The sequence below is a fragment of the Pangasianodon hypophthalmus genome, chromosome 5 (genome assembly GCF_027358585.1).
Source record: "Pangasianodon hypophthalmus isolate fPanHyp1 chromosome 5, fPanHyp1.pri, whole genome shotgun sequence".
Lineage (NCBI taxonomy): Eukaryota > Metazoa > Chordata > Actinopteri > Siluriformes > Pangasiidae > Pangasianodon > Pangasianodon hypophthalmus.
The window spans coordinates 13,968,963-13,988,265 of NC_069714.1; the positions used below are offsets into that span (position 1 = coordinate 13,968,963).

Genomic DNA, 19,303 nt, shown 5'->3' on the forward strand with positions numbered 1-19,303 from the left:
AAGGGGGACTAAATCTCGAATGGGATGTTCAAAAAGCACATATAGGTGTGATGGTCAGGTGTCCACAAGCATTTGGTCATACAGTGTATGTCTCTCACTCAAAAGCTCTAAACAGGACTTTTTGGTGTTTTAGAGGAAATGATGAAATGGGTCTAACTTCATAACAAGTGTTGTGCTCTATTATGCAACCCCTGCTGTCAAATGCCTGCTGTTCTCGGGTCTATAATGACAGAAAGCTGCGAAAGCAGATAAGAATTTGTATCTAATTAAAAAAAGGAACTCTCTCTTCTAACCGTCATGTGTTCTATAGTAAAGTATTATAGTATAAGATAATACTATAATGACCCTTTAAATGTATATATTGCACTGTTAAGATTTTCAGTTAACATTTCAAAATACTTCAAATTTAAATGCTAATTAGAAAATGCTGATTCAACTATCCTTTGTCCTAGAGTATAGTATTAGCTCTACAGTGGATATAAACAGTCCACACACTCCTGTTAAAATGGCAGGTTTTTGTAAAGTAAAAGTGCATGCTTTTATAACTGGGGATGTGACTGTGTTCAGAATGAACCAATCACGTTCATTCTCATGTTCAGAAGTAATTAGCATACAGCTGTCATCAATGAAATTATTCTGATTAACCCCAAATAAAGATGCAGGATGTAGGATTTTCTTGACGTCTCCTTGGTTTCATCTGACCTCTGAAGCCATTGTCAGCTCTTCACAGAGTCCCACTGTTGAAAGATATCGATCAGGAGAGAGGTAAAATGGAGCACCAAAGTGACATCACTAAGAACAGGACGTCCCTCAAACATTTACGAAAGGACAAGACAAAATCTTACCAGGGAGGCTGCCAAGAGACCTATGACAACATCAAAGGAGCTGCAGGAATATCTGACAAGTACTGATTACTCTCTGCATGTGACAACAATCTCTCATATTCTTCACATGTCTGTGCTATGGGGTAAGGTGGCTAGACAGAAGCCCTTTCTCACAAAAAACATCCAAGCCCAACTAAATCACCCCAGATCATGTGACAAAATGTTTTATGGTCTGATGAGACCAATTCCAAAAGATATAATGATGCCATAATTCAAAAAGGTGTGTTTGGTGCAAAAAAAAAGCACATCAACAAAAGAAGACCATATCCACAATGAAGCATGGTGGTGGCGGCATCAAGCTTTAGGGCTGCTTTTCTTCAGCCAGAACTGGGGCTTTTATCAAGGTGAAGAGAATCATGAATAGCTACAAATACCAGTCAATTTTAGTAAGCTGAAGATGAAAAGCACGACAATGACCCAATGCATTCATCCAAATCAACAAAGGAATGGCTTAACCAAAAGAAGATCAGTGTTTTTGAATTGCCTAGCCACAGCACAGAACCTAAATCCAACTAAAAATCTGTGGGGTGACCTGAAGCGGGTTGTGCACTGGAGATGCCCTTACAATTTGATGGATCTAGAATGTTTTTTTGCAAGAAAGAGTGAGAAAATATTGTCAAGTCAAGATGTGCCATGCTGATAGACTCTTAGCCAAAAAGACTGATTGGTGTAATAAAATCAAAAGGTGCTTCAACAATGTATTCGTTTAGGGTGTGCATACTTATGCAACCAGGTTATTGTAGGTTTTTTTATTTTTTCTATTTCTCCCTAAAATGTTTCTGATTGTTTTTCATTTCATTTTTATACGTTGTAATTTCACGTTGAGGGTGGAAAAAGTTCTGACATGATTTATCTTGGTTTCATATATTTACATGACAAACTTGCCATTTTAACAGGGGTGTGTAGAATTTTTCTATCCACTGTAAGTGCCCGCTATGGTCCCTATTGTATGAGGTAAAATTAACAGTGATACTATAATTGCAGTATTCAAAAAGGAAGCCACCCAGATGCTACGGCTACTGCACTGATAGCAGTGCTGCTGTTTAGTCCCCTCCAATATCCTGCTTTATGATGAGAGGGGTGCAAGGGCAGCCCAAATTTCCACTCTCCATATGGACTAATTACAGTCACTGAGGACCTCCAAAGCCTTTGGCCCATCAAGGCTGACCTTCATCCCTCCAGCCTATGCATTTGGACTTGGAGCACTCTAATTAATGTGAGACAAAATTAAGATGCTGACTCGAGCACACGATGCAACCCATAGAGATGCGGAAATGTTTAGTAAGCTTGCTGGATTTATTACACTCAAATTAGTGGCTGATTTCATCCTTTAGGCTTATTACAGCTGTTTGTTTGGAATTCAAAGTTCATATATAAATGTAGCTATTGTCTGGTATAATAGAGGGTAGAATAGGGTAACAGTATACACAGTGTCCTTGAGAGCATTTCAAACTTGGAATTATTAAACCATAAAAGGCCATAAAACAGAAGTTCACACATAAACCAAATCATAAACTAATATCATTTTATCAGCTTTAAACCTGTATTTTAGCCATTTAACAAAAGCAGAATGAGGCTACACATCAGCTGCATGTGTACAGTCATGAGATTGACAGTTTCATGACAAAGGCATCACTCAAATCAATTAATTTCTAAATCCATCTGTCCTGATAAGAAAGAAGAGGAAATCCTCTTAACAAGATTAAATATTGCCAGAATGTTTTCTCACATTACAGAAAGACGTAAAGATTTGATGGATGCCAGAAAAAAACATGAAGTATTGATTTAGAGGCCTGTCATTTTTCAAACACTCCGAGCTCTTTTTGCATGGGTAAAAATGTAGAAATCTGCCAAACTTCAACTCGCTCCTTTTGAATTAAAAATGTTAAAAGTCACTTTTTGCAATTTGATATTTAAGTAACATTTCTGACAGATTTTGAATTTCAGCTGGAGCTTTCTTTCATACTTTAAACTTTTTCCTTTTTTTTTAAAGCAGTAGGGTCTTAAAATTGGATAAAAAGAGACTGTGATTTGACTGGGTTGCACAATTTTTATGTCTGAGTCACTGGATAAACAGGGTTAAACAAATATAGCCAAATAATACCCACCAGATTTCTGCTAAAGGCACAGACTGTAATACGGTTAGATTGCAGCTCCAACAACCAAATCATGTTTCATTTTCTTCCTTAGCTCGTGTAAATAAATTCTAAGTAGATTCTGTGGGGTTGTGTTTTGCCTTCAATCTTTAAATTCCTGCCTTCCAGCTGGTCACATGTAGCAGTCCATATGGCTCAGGAATAAGATGCTACCTCTAATGCTTTAGACTGAAAAAAAGAAAAACAGAAAGAGCTTTTCTTGCTCATAGACAAATGAGCATTCAAAAAGTTCAAAGACTAGATGCTTGGATTGTCTAGTGCCTCATTTATAAGCTGAATAAAGGCACCTGCCACATGAATGCGTGTTACCTGGTAATGTAAATTTAAAAGGAGCCGGACATAGAACAGCTCTTTTGTGCTCTCTGTTGCATTTCTTCTATGGATCATTGCCTGCGTCTTCCCTCTGTTTAAATTATTTTATTTATATTAGTTTTTTTTCTTTCTTCTTAGTGTGACAGTGATAATATGGAAAATTCACTCCTTTACTTCAGGATTGCACACTTCAAGCTTTAATCCCACAAAATACACAGTGAAACTAAGCATGAAGGACGTATTCAGAGTTGCTGACTTAACATCAATATTTACACATCGAAAATTCTCCGTATTCAGAGTTGTCTCACGCATATATTAAGTTGATTTTCTGAGGCAGCCCATACAGATTATTAAAATTATCCGTGTGTAGTTCACACTTCTGAGGTTGTCAGGTGTTGCTTGAGTAGGGGTGTCTGAGAGCTGGAATAGTACTAGTTGTAATTATCACATGATTCATTGTGAATTTGTGTTAATTCAACAATATGGCATAATCAACATTATTCATTATATTCATTATTCAGCAGATTTTTAAACAGCGCTTGATCCAGCACCTGCTACACTTTCAGACAAAATAGCACTAAACTGTACTTTTCATTGTTGCTGGAGAGGTACCCTCAAGGGAATATCTATTTTTTTAACCTTTAATGTGCAGTATATCTTTCAACCACGAATGTAGATACAGTGTACCTTTAAAAATGATTTAAGGTTAATAGATCATAATTAATTTTAAGGGTAAAGCATTAAAGGCTGACTACAGGCCCATTTCTAGGTAAAAGATACATGCAAAAGAAGTACCCTTGAAGGTACCACCCCAGGTACCTGGTAAAGGTGGTACAGTTTAATATCCTTTTTTATGAGAGTGTATTATTTTGCACTATGAACTAAAAGTGACAGAAAGGTTGAAAGAAAGGCTGAAAAACTCTGTATTTACTATCAAGAGTGATCAACCAGCGAGTGACTGGCCAGGCAATGTGCTGACTATCAAGGCCATGAAATCGTAATGGGTGTAGGCTACTTTATCACACTTTTATTTCACTATTCTTAGGTGTTGAATTAATAAAATAACATCAGTGATTTTGTTAATTCAGTGTGCTCTTCCTTAATGAACGCATGTTCATGGTTAAATGGATAACATCACCAAGCACTCATCTGCTCACAATTACACTTTAATCAAGTGTAGTTCCTAATTTTATCCAGAGAAATTATGTGGACTTTGAGATAATCACTGTCTCGTTCCGCATGCTTTACAGCAATGATATAATTAATTAATTAACAGTGTCGTATTTATGTATTTAATACTGGTCTCAAATGGCATTTCCTAGTTTTCTTTAGTGTATTTACTGCACAAAAATATATTTCCAGGTTACATATTGTGGTTACCTTAAATATTGCTCATCGATCAAGCAGTATTTAAGAAAATGCACGTATGTCAGGATCATGCGTTACTGGGAAATGGCTGTTTTTGGAAAACTCTGCTACTGTTCGAGTAACATGTAAGTCCGTAGTTCTATCTGACGTCTGAATACTGACGTGTGCAGTCTCAGTAATAACTCCTCACTATGCCCGTGTAACTCAACTCAACCTAAATGCATCCTAGATGGCATTTCATTATATGAATATGAGTGTAATAAATATGGTAATGAATTGCATTTAGGTGAATGTTTCTTTTTCTTTAAAACAGAAAAGCACAGTAAATGATTTGTGCTCTATTCATGGATATTCATATTAGAATCAGAGACCGTTCTTATCAATGTTGCCCTGGCCCCAGAGAGAATTGTTTGTTTGTTTGTTTCAATGGTTGGTAATGAAAAGTTAATCAAGTGAGATAATTGAATGCTGTTGAGAGGCAGAGAGAGGGAGGGAAAGTACATGTGCAACATTGTGTTTCATGATTACGCAAGGGTGGCATTATCTATTAACAATTCCATCTCCCCCAAATACTAAGGGCAAATTATTTCACTATGAAAATATCTACTTGATTGATAATAGGTGTATTTACCATAATGTTTTTGTTTGATTGCTTTTAAATCATCAACATATTAAAACTGACAACAGATGAAGAAAATGTTCATAGACATTTTCTGTATGTTTAAATCTCATACAATTGGTATTTTTTCCATTAGTGAATAAATGTTAGGAAGAAAATATATCTAGTATGTCTAATACATGCCAATAAGTCCACTTAGTGTGAAAACAACTAATTTTATTTTACCTGTCATTCTGTTTACATTTGCCTATAAAAGATAAAGTCATGGCTAGAAGGTTAGTTTCTTTTACTTGCCAATAAATATCTGTGTGCAGTTTATCATTCAATAATCAATATCAACAAAAAACATCTGTACATACTGATAGAATGATCGCTTCTGGTCTTAGCACATTTGGACATATTGACAAGCTTCAAACAGTGGTGCAGAATAATGCGGTGTGTAATGAGGGGGTGTGTGAAGGGTTGCATGTAATGTGAGGGTGTGGAATTAGGTGTCTTTAGGCCATAGTGGGACCACATTAAAGACAGCAGTGGTATATTTAATAGATGTACTCAGACACTGGCTGCATGTTGATCACAGCTCCAGTTTGACCCACAGTTGAAGGGTCTGTACAATAGTTAGTAGCCATCTTAGTATTAGCTATGATGCCTCCTCTAGATGATGTCCTAAGCAGCTGTCTGTGCCAACGAACGGCTCAGACAGAGATCTCGAGCTCTAGCATAATGCTTTTGTAGTTATTATCTCAGTCACTCAATAAGGAGAAACTAATCCAATCCAGTCCAGTACAAACAATCAGCATGGAATCAAAACTAATTTAGACTGAATGTGAACAAACTGTTAGCAATGATGTTACTGCAGTCCCCCTGATGGGAGGAATACGAGCAGGAGAAGAAATTACTTCTTCCAGGAATGCTGGAAAAAGAGACACACTTCTTCTCTATCTGAAACAAGCCCAGGCACAGATCTGTTTTCCAGTGCGTATTTAATTCCCACTAATTCTTTGTTGTCAAGAAGCGTAAACTGTTCATAAAGCCTAATTTGCTTATATCTGTAATATTAAAGCAGGTCTGTTATCCCAACTGCTGCTCTATCAGGGTGGGAGCCTGTATTCTGAATTATGAACTCAAATGACAAAAAATATAGTAGCAGTCAGTGAGTAATATGCTTTAGGAAGAAGCTAGGAGTTGATTAATCCCTATAGTTAATCATTATTTTATTTTAATCATTTCAAATTTGAATGAAAAACTAAACACAAAAATGAGCAACAAAGCACATCTGCCACGGGTAACAAAATAATGTTTACCTATAAATATTAAGCAACTCCTAGCTTCTTCTTAAAGCATATTACTCAGTGACGGCTACTAGATTATTTACACAGCAATACCAGCAAAAGATTGTGATCACTATAGTTACAGAATATAGTTATGGAGTTATAGTTATAGAATATAAAGCTACAGCACTGTTGGAAGACGTAACAAAAAAACATTTTTTTCCTCATATATGGCACAGATCTTCTGGTCTGACCTTATCAATCCCACCTTGGGCCATTTTATATGTATGTGAAAGGCAATATGAAAAAACATCATATCACAATACTCAAGGACATCTTTCTCACACATATACTCAGAAGTCTATCAGGTTATAATATTGATGTTGTTATACTGCCCAGCCACAGTATGTGGTCCTGGAATCCAATACAGATCTGACATGTGACCTCAGTCTGAACAGGCAGATTGTTGTGGACATTTGTTATAATTTCACATTTCACACTGCAACTAGTCTCAGCTTAAGCACTGCCCTTGGTTGTCAGATTTATGAACTTCTATTGGACTTCTTTCTCTGGCTGGCTTTACAGTTTTGCAAGTTGGATCAAAACAAACAACTTATGTTAAAATACTTTAACACCACTTGACAATTACTCAGTGTTAACTTTAAATAAAAAATGCATGCAACTCAATTGCAGCGAAGAAGCAACTTTATTCAGCAAGGTTAACAAGGCTACCATTGCTCAGACGGAAAGAACTGGAACAGAACATTTAAGATGTAAGATCATCTAATTGAGAAGCAATTAACGTCAGCTTGTTTTCTGTTTGTTGTAAATCACATTATTTATGTACTGTACTGCTGAGTCACTAACTAGAATCACATTTAACACTGATATAAAATAGCTATGCTCCTAAATGTGCGCTTGGTTTTGAGGCGATAAATGTGGTTCCTATAATAAACTACAAATATGACAGAAAAAACACTGCATCATTTAATTTTGGTTAAATCAAACACATCAATCCCCCAGCAGTATTGGCTAGTATCACTGACTGGCTCTCAGTAAATAACAGACTTCCAGCTGTTTTGTTGCGTCACATCACTGCTGATTTGACCACAGGCTTGCCATGTGACCGTAGCTTAAGTTTGGACTTGGCAATGCATTCTGGGAGTTTAAAGAGTTAAATAATTCACTAAGTTGAATTCATGTTCAAGTTCAATTTATGCTAAACGTGTAAACAATACTCAGAGACCATTTTCAATGAATGGATGAACTCTGACTGTCATTTCTCACACCGAGCATGGCTTACGCTTAAAGAGCTTCTCTGCAGTCCCTGATACATATTTTCTCTCCAGTCCTCTCCACCTGTTCAGTGTTAGGAGGTAAGGCAAGCACTCTGAATGTGAAAGGTGGCATAATAGCAAAGACTTTATCATTCCTCCTTATGAAGCCTTCTGTTCTGTTCTGCTCATGACCAAAATATAACACAGTGAATTTCAGTAAAGGTGAAACAGAATATTTTCCATATGGGCACAGCTTTTTGGGAAGTCCCCTGGGACTGGTTATGCATATTCATTATGGGAGGCGGAGAGAAAGTTGCAACAAAGACACAACAGCTGTGCTCCAACTTGGTGACCCCAATTCTTCCCCTCTACCCGAGTGTGTGTTCTGCAGGTGTGCATCCATGTGTGTGTGGTTAGGAACACATGCCGTATGTTCCTGCCCAAACCACTCAGAGTTACTCATTCGATTTTCGCACTTCATTAAGTCCACCCTGACACTTACGTCAGCACATGTTAAAGGCACCAAATAGCTTCTAGCTACTAGCAATCCTTCTGAGACTGGCTGCCTCCACACTCTGTAATAACATTTCCAACAGGTTTAACATACAACATAATAATCAAGTACTTTCAGTTCCACTTCCCAAGAGACACACGATGAATAACAGGCTGCAAGTTTACAATGCATTTAACAGGGGTGACAAAAATTCATATTGTGATACACGTATTGTAGAGTAGTGTAGTGTATTGTGACATAATTTATCACAATATCGATATTATATCATCTTATACCACAGCCCTGATGATTTCTCGAATCTGATTGGTCAGAATGTATTGAATAATTTTCTATAACAGCATGCCTCTGTTCTACTCATTCTTATACATTATCATTTTTTAGATTCTTTAACAAAGCTTACAGTACATTTTTTTATATGATAAAGCTTTTTGCAAGGGGCCATTTAGCTAACAATTATGGCATGAGTCTTATTAACTTCAACAGAGACGAAAAAAGTAAAGTTGATGCAGGAATGACTGTTTATAAACTCTATAAATAAGTAACTAATTTCTCTTGTGGATGTTCCACAACATTAAATATAACTATAAATGCTTAGAAGCATAATGTGCTGTTCATTAATAAATTTAAAAAAAAATTTAATTATTCAATCAATTTTAAACAACAAGCCACTTTATTATTATTTTTTTTTTTTTGCCTTAATAACTCCAAAAGAGAGGCTGGTTAGGGATGACTGCTTATAGCGGCTGTAACATAAGTGACAACAGGAACTGACTTGTTTTGCAACTTCTGATAACTGTCTTGCAAAACAGAGATGTGTTTGAATGTTCAGGGTATTCAGACTACAGCAGGGTAAACACTGGAGGAAGAAAAGAGCAGGGGAAGGATTTATCGCCCCTGCCTTCATTGCTTAATTAGCTGTATCTAAAAACAAACAAATGGAGGAGGAGAACAATGAATGTAATGTAGCTTAATGTCTCCTAAGACCTTAGGATAACTTTCTGTGATACATCACTGCAGCCTCTAGACACCACTCCCTACCTAAAAAAGCCCAAGCTTCATCTTTCTCCCCCCTCTGTCCACTGCATCAATTGCTCTGTGTGCTGGGAGGTTATTGCAGCTTTTTGCAGTAAGAGATGTTTGAAGGCAAGACCTGCCTTCAGGGCAGGTAAAAAGGCACTGAGCTTATGTGACGAGAGATAAAACTCTGCAAAATATGACACAATGGTTAGGTGATTTTCTTTCCAATAAACCAAGGTGTTCAGCAAATGCTAGCTAGAATCCTTCTGTCTTTGCTACTAGGCATCCGACTGAATTAAGGATTCTAGGAGAATGCTCTTTTAAGTGAGGAAGCAACAGCTTTTAGCCAAGAATAAACAAGAATTTTTTGCTCCAAGCACAAAAAGAACTCGGTCAAATTTAACCTGACACAGTAATCTTCTCTGTTTCATATGGGTGAGTGGCTTTTCTTCAAGCAGGCATTAGATCAAAGGGCAGGATCAGCAGGTTGGAGCTGGGCTTGTGTGGGTGCTGTGTACTTTCAGTTCACTAAAGGTCACGGCTTTGGGCAGCTAATGGGCATCCACCCAGTGCGGACTGCCAAGTGTGCATTATTATATCACAGAGGCCAGGTGGCTGCACTTGCTTGTTATTGTGCTTTAGGTGATTGTGATCAACAGTAGGCTGTGTCCAACATCACACCTGGTGCTCGGGACATGCTTCACTATTCACCTGCATTGTAGCTGATAGTGCAAGATTGACAGGTTGTGAGCCATGCACAAATTTACATCCTACCGTCATAGATAAACAATTCGAACCAGGACTGGACAAATGATAAATTAGCTAACCCACTTGACAAGAAAAAGCTTTAAAAGTCTCATGTTTTGGCTAACATAATGTAGACGCTAACATACTATAGTGATTTACGCCAAGCTACTATATATGGCAAAAAGTATGCAAACACCTGAGTATTGAACATCCCATTCCAAAACCATGGGCATTATTTATCGAGTTGTTTGCCCTTTGCTACTGTAATAGCCTCCACTCTTCGGGGAAGGCTTTCCACTAAATTTTGGAATGCAGTTGAGGGGATTCGTGCCCATTCCATCTAGTTAACTAGTTAAATGCATTAATACAAACTAAGGGAAATGAACTAGTATAGGATGACTCTGTGTATCATTATCCTACGATCATTATTATTATTTTTGTATTATTATTATAATTATTATACCTCTATGAAGTGCATTAACAGTAAAATGCTAAAATACTAAAGACTAAAGTTTTGCGAAAATCAATAAAGAGTAGGATTTTTTTTCTTCCTCGGGTTGTTGAACCTACTTTTCTGCTAGGCAATAATAAACACTTGCTCAGGCAATAATAAACACCTGCTCAGTAAGCAAATGCTGCAGCTGCTAATCACATACAGTACCAAATCATAAACATTTACCTTTCTAAACTTTTCTTTCGTTAGTGTCTGAGCATTTTAGGAATGTAAACGAGACCATTAGTGTGTTCTGATCTAGGTAGGCGGCAGTTTTGGGCAGCATTTGTGCCTTCCCAAGAGAAGTACTATCCCTATTAAAGGGCAGCTGTTCATTAAAGTGTCAAAAAAAGAGAGAAAAAATCTGGCGATGATAATTGAACGTAACTCGCTTCTCCGATATGTGTGTGTAAGACAAATCGAACTGTAGATATAATGGGAATGCTTACAATTATCACTAACAGTTGGCTTGGGCTCAGTCATACATATATTCATATATAGAGATACATCTACTTTGGTATCAAAAGTGTCGCTACTGTCACAGTGACAGCTGAGATGATCAGACATCTGCATGATCCAAATTAATATGGATGTTGTGTCTTACCTCTGCAGTGAACTCCTTCATCAAAGCCATCCGCACAGTCTTTGGCTCCGTTACAGAGCTTGTTGAAATGTATGCACTTTCTTGTTCCAGGACATTGTATGTGATTGAGGTGACATCTGACTATTACTTCGCTGGTACCTAAAGAAGAAATGATGAAAGCAGTTAACATGAGATTTACAGCTTTTTATGCAGCACATACCATATGCACCCATGACCTTCCAAGATTTAAGATATAGCTGTGAAGAATTTCATACTACATCACAAACATACATACACAGTTACTGCAGCAGTGTTATTCTGAATTTGAATTGCAAAAAATGGCAATATGGCAATTAATTATTATCTCCATAAACACAAATGACTGTGGGTATTACTAATGTCACCAATAATACTATTTAAATAAAGTCTTTTATTTAAAATAAAATATTGCAATTTGCCTTCCTTCTCCTTCACCGGTTTTGAGGAGTAAAGGCAATTTTTTTTGCATTATCATTTACAGAAGTGTCTTTTCTCTTTATCATCGTGCTACATCTTCATTTTACATGGCATTTAATTCACCATGTATTGTAGAATAGCTCATCTCACTTTGCTGTAGGCAAACTCTAATTCTGGAAAAGCCACTTAAACACGTTCAGTCCACAGCCATTGTCTGAAGATGGGGCTGTTTGTGAATGTATGTTCCTTTATTATGATGGTTAACTCAAATGATAAATTAATCACTTAGGCTGAATGTGGAACTTTTACAGGCGAACAAAAAGAAGTACATGTACCATATGATTATACTGTCGTGTGTGTGTGTGTGTGTGTGTGTGTGTCAGCCACATACATTTCATATATAACACTGAAATTCATGCTGTCTTTATAAGTAACCATTACAGTGAGAAATAAAGTAGAATGCAATGCACTAATAGGATTACTGTTTAATGAAATTAAACAGAGTTAAAAATTGCACTGCTGCCTACATTCTTTACTGAAGAACAATAAGTGTGGATTTGAATTTAAAGAATGCAATGTTGAATTTGTGTGAAAACAAGATTGAGCAAAAGATTTGTGATGGGGACAGCTGGTACATTTTTATAACTGTGGACTGTGCTATGAATCTTGCACTACAGCACTGCACAAGACATTTCCGCTGTGCTGAAAGCGGCCTCCATCAATTCCGACACAAATTCAGTCTTTAAATGCAAATCCACACATTATATTCTAGTACAGAGATCAGGTGATAAGAAAGCACTACAGTGAAGGTTTTACTTTTCATTTTGGCACATGTCACCAATGAAAAGTAATGCCATGTGTGCACTGCATTTCACATTTTTTACTGTAATGACTACATTTCAGTGTGACATGAATTCCTTTCAATACAAAGCATTTTATAATGACAGGCATTAAAGCCTCATGACTACAAGCCTCTCGATTTGATACGTCTGTGTATCGAACAATACTTTCAACAGACTGCATAAAGCTTAGCCAGAGAGCTAATGTTTAATTAGCCATGCTTAATTGTGTTGCATTCTAATGCACATCTTTTGTTTCGTTGCATGCTGATAAGAGTCTGAATGGATCACACACACATTGTGCCATTTTCAAATCAAAAATCAGAGTGGGGAAAACTGTGGCAACTAGAACAGTAACTAAACCCAACAGGAACTAAAATAACTACTCTTTAGAACCATGTTGAGCAGAAAAGTTCCCAACACATTGAAACCTGCAGGTTACAACAACAGAAAAACATCGGGTTCCATTCCTTCAACAAAGAACAGGAATCTGAGGTTACAGTGGGCACAGGTTCACTGGAGCTGGACAGTTGGAGATTTAAAAAATATCACCTGTGGTGACATGGTTAAAGGTTTTTTCATGAATGACAAACATGAAATGGTATCAATAATTTGGCACATAATGTATATTTCTAAGGTAAAATATATATACTATTATAACAAGAATGTACTTCTAATGACTAAGATTGTTAGAACAAAGGCCTAAAGGTTCCTAAACTTTGTTGGAAAATTTTAGATATGGTTATTGACCTGCACAAATAAGGTAATGGACATAAAAATACATAAGAAGTTAAAAAAATACCTTTAAACACAATTAGAGCTAAAATGAAAAGATTCACATGACTAATACAGTTGGAAATTTGCCAGGAACTGGATCCATGAGCACATTGCCTCTCCTCACAGTGAGGAGCATGTTGAAGAAGAGGAAAAAAGAACCCAAATATCAGGTTTAGACTGTGGTTGTCAAGTTTCAACATCAACTGTTCAATGCTACTTTCATAACACATCTTTTTTAAAGCATTGCAAGAAAGAAACCCATCCTGAGAGCATCTTGTTGCACCTAAACTTCACCAAACATCATTAGGATTGGCATGGCATGTGTCGTGTTCTGCTGAAACCAAAATCAAACTCTTTGCTCATTCACACCATCAACACATTTAATGAAAAAGCACCTGAAACCCCAGTGTAAAATATGGCACTGGATCATTAATGTTTTGGGGCCATTTTTACTGGTGGTTCTGGGGCTCTTGTGAAGACTGATGGCATCATGAATTCTGCTAATTACCAGAATATTTCAGGGGTCTCATTTATCAAAGCATGTGTAGAACTACTTATAAATTTGTGTCTAAGAAGTGCCAGTATGCATAAGGAAATTACTATTTACCACATGTGCGTAAGCACAGCTGTACACAATGGACTTTGATAAATCCCACATGTTCTAAATTGCTGTGTTCATGCATGACCTCGCTCATTTGCAAAAAGAAACATTCCCAAATCACAATATATGGTAAACACAACTTCTCTTTTAAAAGCGCCGTGGCCTGCTCATGGCACTGCTTGTTGCCAACAACAGGGAGCATGTCAAAAGGTCTAAGAAGATGAATTACACTGACAGTGAAGTAGAGATACTGTTGCACAAATGATTTATCTAAAATATAAATATGAAATATATGTTTTTTTTTTATTTATGGATACATGTGCATTCTCTTATCCCAACTGAATTTAGAAGCCTTACAATGGCGTAAAAATCCCTCATTATCAAGAACTTGATCAACCACATTCAATGCATAGAAATGTGTGTATGCACAATGTGTGTATAACACAAAAACTACAGTATGTGTATGCATGGTTAATAAATGTGATCCCAGCTTGCCTCTGCCAGGAGTTTCAGGCTTGGCCATAGACAGAATTTTTTTAACGAGAGGATGAGCCAAATATATTTCTAATTTAGCACCAAAATGGTTAAAGAAAAACAAAATCAATGTTTTGGGATGATCATCTCCATCTCTGGATTTGAACACTACTGAAAACTTCTGTTCTACCTCCCGTAATATTAAAACCTGCAGCTTGCTTCATGACTTGTTTTCGAGACTGTATATTTACCTCTCAGCGCTTCAGTTTGAGAAGTCTTGCACCTTTGCTTGCTCTTCGCCAATACCTTGATATTGTCTTGCATTGTATAGCATGTTCACTCGTTTGTTCTCTGCCTTTGTTATTAACTTAGTCCTTTGCATCTTATGCTACCTAGGATTTAGCCTATTCTTCTACCTTACCTGTAATTTAGCTGAAAAGAAATAAGCCAGGGGTCTTGATGTAATTTTGACATCATGTTGTGGGTGATTGTTTAAAGCTTTGCATGTTCTTTATAGAGGCAGGTCAAGCTTCCATTCGCAAGCTGCTTCCTGCTAAGGTTAAAAACGTATCTTGCACTTTGAGTTACATTTCAGCAAAAGAGAAAATGGCTACAAACATAAACATAATATTACACAACCTGGAGGCTGCACAGACACATTTGTTCAAAGCCACTTGGGTTTAATCTTTGTATCTCTTTTCTCCCTGCATTTGGTGATAGTCATATCCCTGGGCCTTAAACAAAAGAAGCATTTTACATTTTAACACATTCGTTAATTAATTAATGAATTATTATGAATTATTATGGTACTTTTAACAGCCCTAGTTTCACAGCATAGTGTTGCTCTTCGTACCAGCAGATGAACAGATGCTGCTGAAAAATGCTGGACCATTGACTGATAGAGAGAAAGTGAGAGATGGACAGAGTGGTAAAGAGAGAAAGAGAGAGGGGGAGAAAACACAGCCTCAGTGATCTCCTTATTGACACTTCTGCACCCAGCAGCTGTTTAAAGATTCATGAGGCACGTAGGTGACCCTCATCTGCTGAGCAGCCACTAGAGCACATAAAACATGTCTAAGCGAAACATTAGCTTCCATTTTGCATGCTGTGAATGTGTCACATTGCACCTTAACTACACCGGTATCAATTACCAGAACTGCAACACAGCCACTTAGCATGAGATTTATTGCCCACGTGACAAGGCCTCTTACAAATCTCCAGAGTCCCTACTACATCACCGCTCTGATCCCTGGCCAACAAAGATATCCTAAGTGGGTACTGAATGGTTCATGATGTTCATTTATTCTTCATGAGATAGAAAAATGCTACGGACTAGGTATCGCTATCAAAGTGCATAATTGGCTTAATTTTGTATTCTTATTTTAAAGAAATATTAACTTTTTTTTGTCCCTTTCTTTTATTTCATTTCCACTTTTTTCAAAAGCCTAAGGATATGAGGTACTATGAAATGTCAAACACTAACTGCCTGATTATCAAGCAAAAATATGATAGCAGGCGGATGACGTTACAGTCATCTTCAGTACAGAAGAATGGTATATGGTTTAATAGTGTGAAGAATTTCAAGATCCAAAATGTGATGATTAATAGCCCTGCTAATTTTCAATTACAAATTGTATACACTGGCAAGCATCTGTCTAATTATGAATTCATGTGGCAATTTCCTTTTACTGACGAATAAACACGGCACCAGAACTCTGCAATAAGTGCTCACGTGTAACATACAGCACATATTTAACACCGGGGACTGAAGATCTGCGACAAACTGTGATTATCTTAATAAAACTGTATTGTTGATTACGGAATCATTTCCACTCACAAACTGATTGGGAACTAATCTAATCAGATGAGGGGAGAGATGAATATTCAGCAGCCTGATATGCACCAAGCACAATAACAGATGGTGTGCAGGATGATAGGAAATCAGTTCTCATTGCCTTGCACTAAATTACAAGCCATGACACAGCTTATGCTGTATCATCCTTCATGGAGAACTGTGCAATATGGAAGAGAACATTTTTAGAAATAAATGTAAATCTAAATAAGATTCAAATTAAAAAGTAGCCTGTTAAACACTATATCATTATCAATGACCCATATCAAACTGTACTATACTGTATTTCATTTATATAAATATATATATACTATATAAATATATTCATGTACAAATTCAATATTTTGTTCACATTTATTTCATTATACAACAAACCTCCTCATCTATTTCTTCTACTGTTCCATAAAGCTGGACGTGGACAAATCAGTAGCTTCAGTACCCAGGACAAGCATAGCAGACAATGACATAAATCCTACTTCCTATTGACTTTTGCTAAAGAATACCTTTCATTATCGTGTATGTTTAAACGTAATGCAATTCACTGTGGTACGACATGATTCCCCCCACTGCTAGACTACACACACTACGCAATGTGCAATCTGGCTAGCAGTAGAACAGGCTTTACTGTGCATTGTGAAAATGTGCAATGTGATGTGATGGGAATTAGCAGTTTATTAATTATGCATCTAATGCAACTGCACTGTTTGATCACCAGAGGTCCTAGTCTGTGCAACAATAGCTCTGGATCACAATGACCAACATGCATTACATATTATACAGTAGCTTTAAAATGCCACTAGCCCCACGCTTCTGCTATCTACGGTGCCCATGAAAGAGGTTGCGGAAGTCGGGCATTTTAGCCGACTTTGTTGCTCAATTTACAGTCAAAATGACACCTCAGGTGCTTCTACAGAGCTCATTATTATTCAGTCAGTCATTTTCCCTATGTCGGAGACTTTGTATATTTAATCTTTGGGAGAATTTATCAATTTATTTATTTATTGATGGTGAAATATGGTGAAAATGTAGTACATTTTGTTTACAATATTAAACCTTGGTTCATAGCTATTTTTGATTTATTTACTTTCATACAGACAAAAATGCACACTGTTTTGCATTATTTATGATTCAGAAATAAAAAAGGAGTCTTTTCTGTCATGATTTTCTCCATTCAGATTTTGTTCAAAATATTCTGAGAACCGAACTGATTTGAATCGTGAAGCCAGTATTGTGAAGCGAATAAAATTGTGACCTGACTTTATATATTACACCCCTATGCCATAAATGTCATAATTTGCATATTCATTGACCTAATCACAGTCATTTACATATCAAATTACAAATTAGGGTATATGAAGAAGTAAGATTTTCGGAAGACACCTGAATAGAAGACCATAAAATAGAACTGAATAGAGTTTTATTAGAACAGAAAATAATAAATTATAATTTGTTTCATATAGAAAGAAGTCATCTTTAATCATGACACCACAAACTAACCTTTTATGCATTTACGAAATACTGGACCTTCTGTCAAGAACACAAACAAAAAGAAGCAGTGGTAGTGAGGAGTCATGAAATAGGTATGAAGGAAACAGTTATGGATGAAATAACTCTTTTATTACTTCTAAATATCATCAAGAAGAAGGTTTAGAACAAAGAACAAAGAAGTGCATGGATGGAACAAACACACTGATCAGTGATTGCTGGATGGGAACATCAGCTTGCAACACAAGCGCAACTCAGTCAAGCTACAAACTGGTGGTGAGTTGACTCAACTCACATAAGCAGCAGGTGTAATGCAAGATGTACTGGGTGCAGGACAGTTGCTAACATCTGCGCAAAAAGTAGCCATGTTTGTTGCTAGGCTCTTTTTTTGAAATGAAGTCTAAAGAGTCACCAAATCTAGCCAAAATGTCTCTAATTTACCAACACTAGTCACGTTTACATGGACACTTTTTGTTTCAATCGGAATGAAATCAATCAGATTGATTAATCCTATCTCAGTGTTTACAAGAACGATGAATAAAGTAATCGGGTTGATATGCGTGTTTACATGACAGAATCGGATTTGATCTTCTGACATGCGCACAGTGCACGAATACACGTTTCCCGCCGTTCCAACATGCAGATACTAGCAGCCACTCTCTTGCCATTGCTTCTTTTTTTCATTTTAAAAAGCAGACTTAACATTTGCCTATTTCAGCTGCTAATTAGAAGACGACGAGCGCGTGATGTTTTGTGCAGTACTGCGTGTATTTATCAAGCAATTAAAATGCCCCTTCCCGAGCCCAGAACAAGGCGTCTGTGGATGAGGGTCTGAAGCAAGGACCGGTGGGACAACGTCGTCTTGCACCACTTCACAGACGAGGAGTGGAAGGAGGATTTTAGGATGACACGACAGTCATTAATGACACTATGCTCAATGGTAGAGGGGTACATGTCACCTGGTGAGGCTACGGTCAGAGCCCCAATACCGCTGACAGCCGTGCGTCATACGTCATTACGTGATTTGTACATCATCGCACATGTGCAGAACTATCTGGTTTCATTTTCAATCCAATGAAGTGTTTACATGTCCTCTCCATCGGATTAGAAAAGGTTTAAACCACCCCTTACAATCCGAATGAAATTTTAATCGGTTTCGGCCAATTCATTCCGATTGACGTGTTTACATGTGACTTTTTAAATCTGATTGTGCTTCTAGTCCAATTACGATCGGATTATTAGTGTCCATGTAAACGCAGCTACTGATTGAGGAAAATAAAGATGTTAGCCAGAGTTGAATAATGTCTTTACTTATGATGTGAGAACAGAACACTGCTGCTCATAGGTGAAACGTTTGCCAACTACTTGATGACATTTTGTCTAGGTCGCTACATCAAAAATTTATCAGGAGAAGAACTATTGCTACACTGTCTTCCTCACCCCAGGTCACATATGTCCTTGTGTCCCTTAGTCTTAACTTAACTAGCTTGCTATATATTATTACATTAGGTATTGCTTTTCAGCATAGGTTTCCAGGCAACCAGTTAGTATGCTACATGAGCACTCACACACCAAATC

General features: G+C 37.0%; 1 protein-coding gene across 5 annotated transcripts in view; it reads right to left on the reverse strand.

Annotated features, from left to right (window-relative positions):
• Nucleotides 1-19,303, reverse strand: part of lrp1bb (low density lipoprotein receptor-related protein 1Bb) — a 265,996-nt gene that overhangs the window by 156,800 nt on the left and 89,893 nt on the right. For all 5 annotated transcript variants that reach the window (XR_008301779.1, XM_053233993.1, XM_053233992.1 and 2 more), the window contains one exon: nt 11,263-11,400. Coding sequence is in view for 4 of the 5 variants with exons in the window: in XM_053233993.1 (XP_053089968.1) it covers nt 11,263-11,400 (138 nt within the window). In the remaining variant the exon portion in view is untranslated. The remainder of the gene's footprint in view (nt 1-11,262; nt 11,401-19,303) is intronic.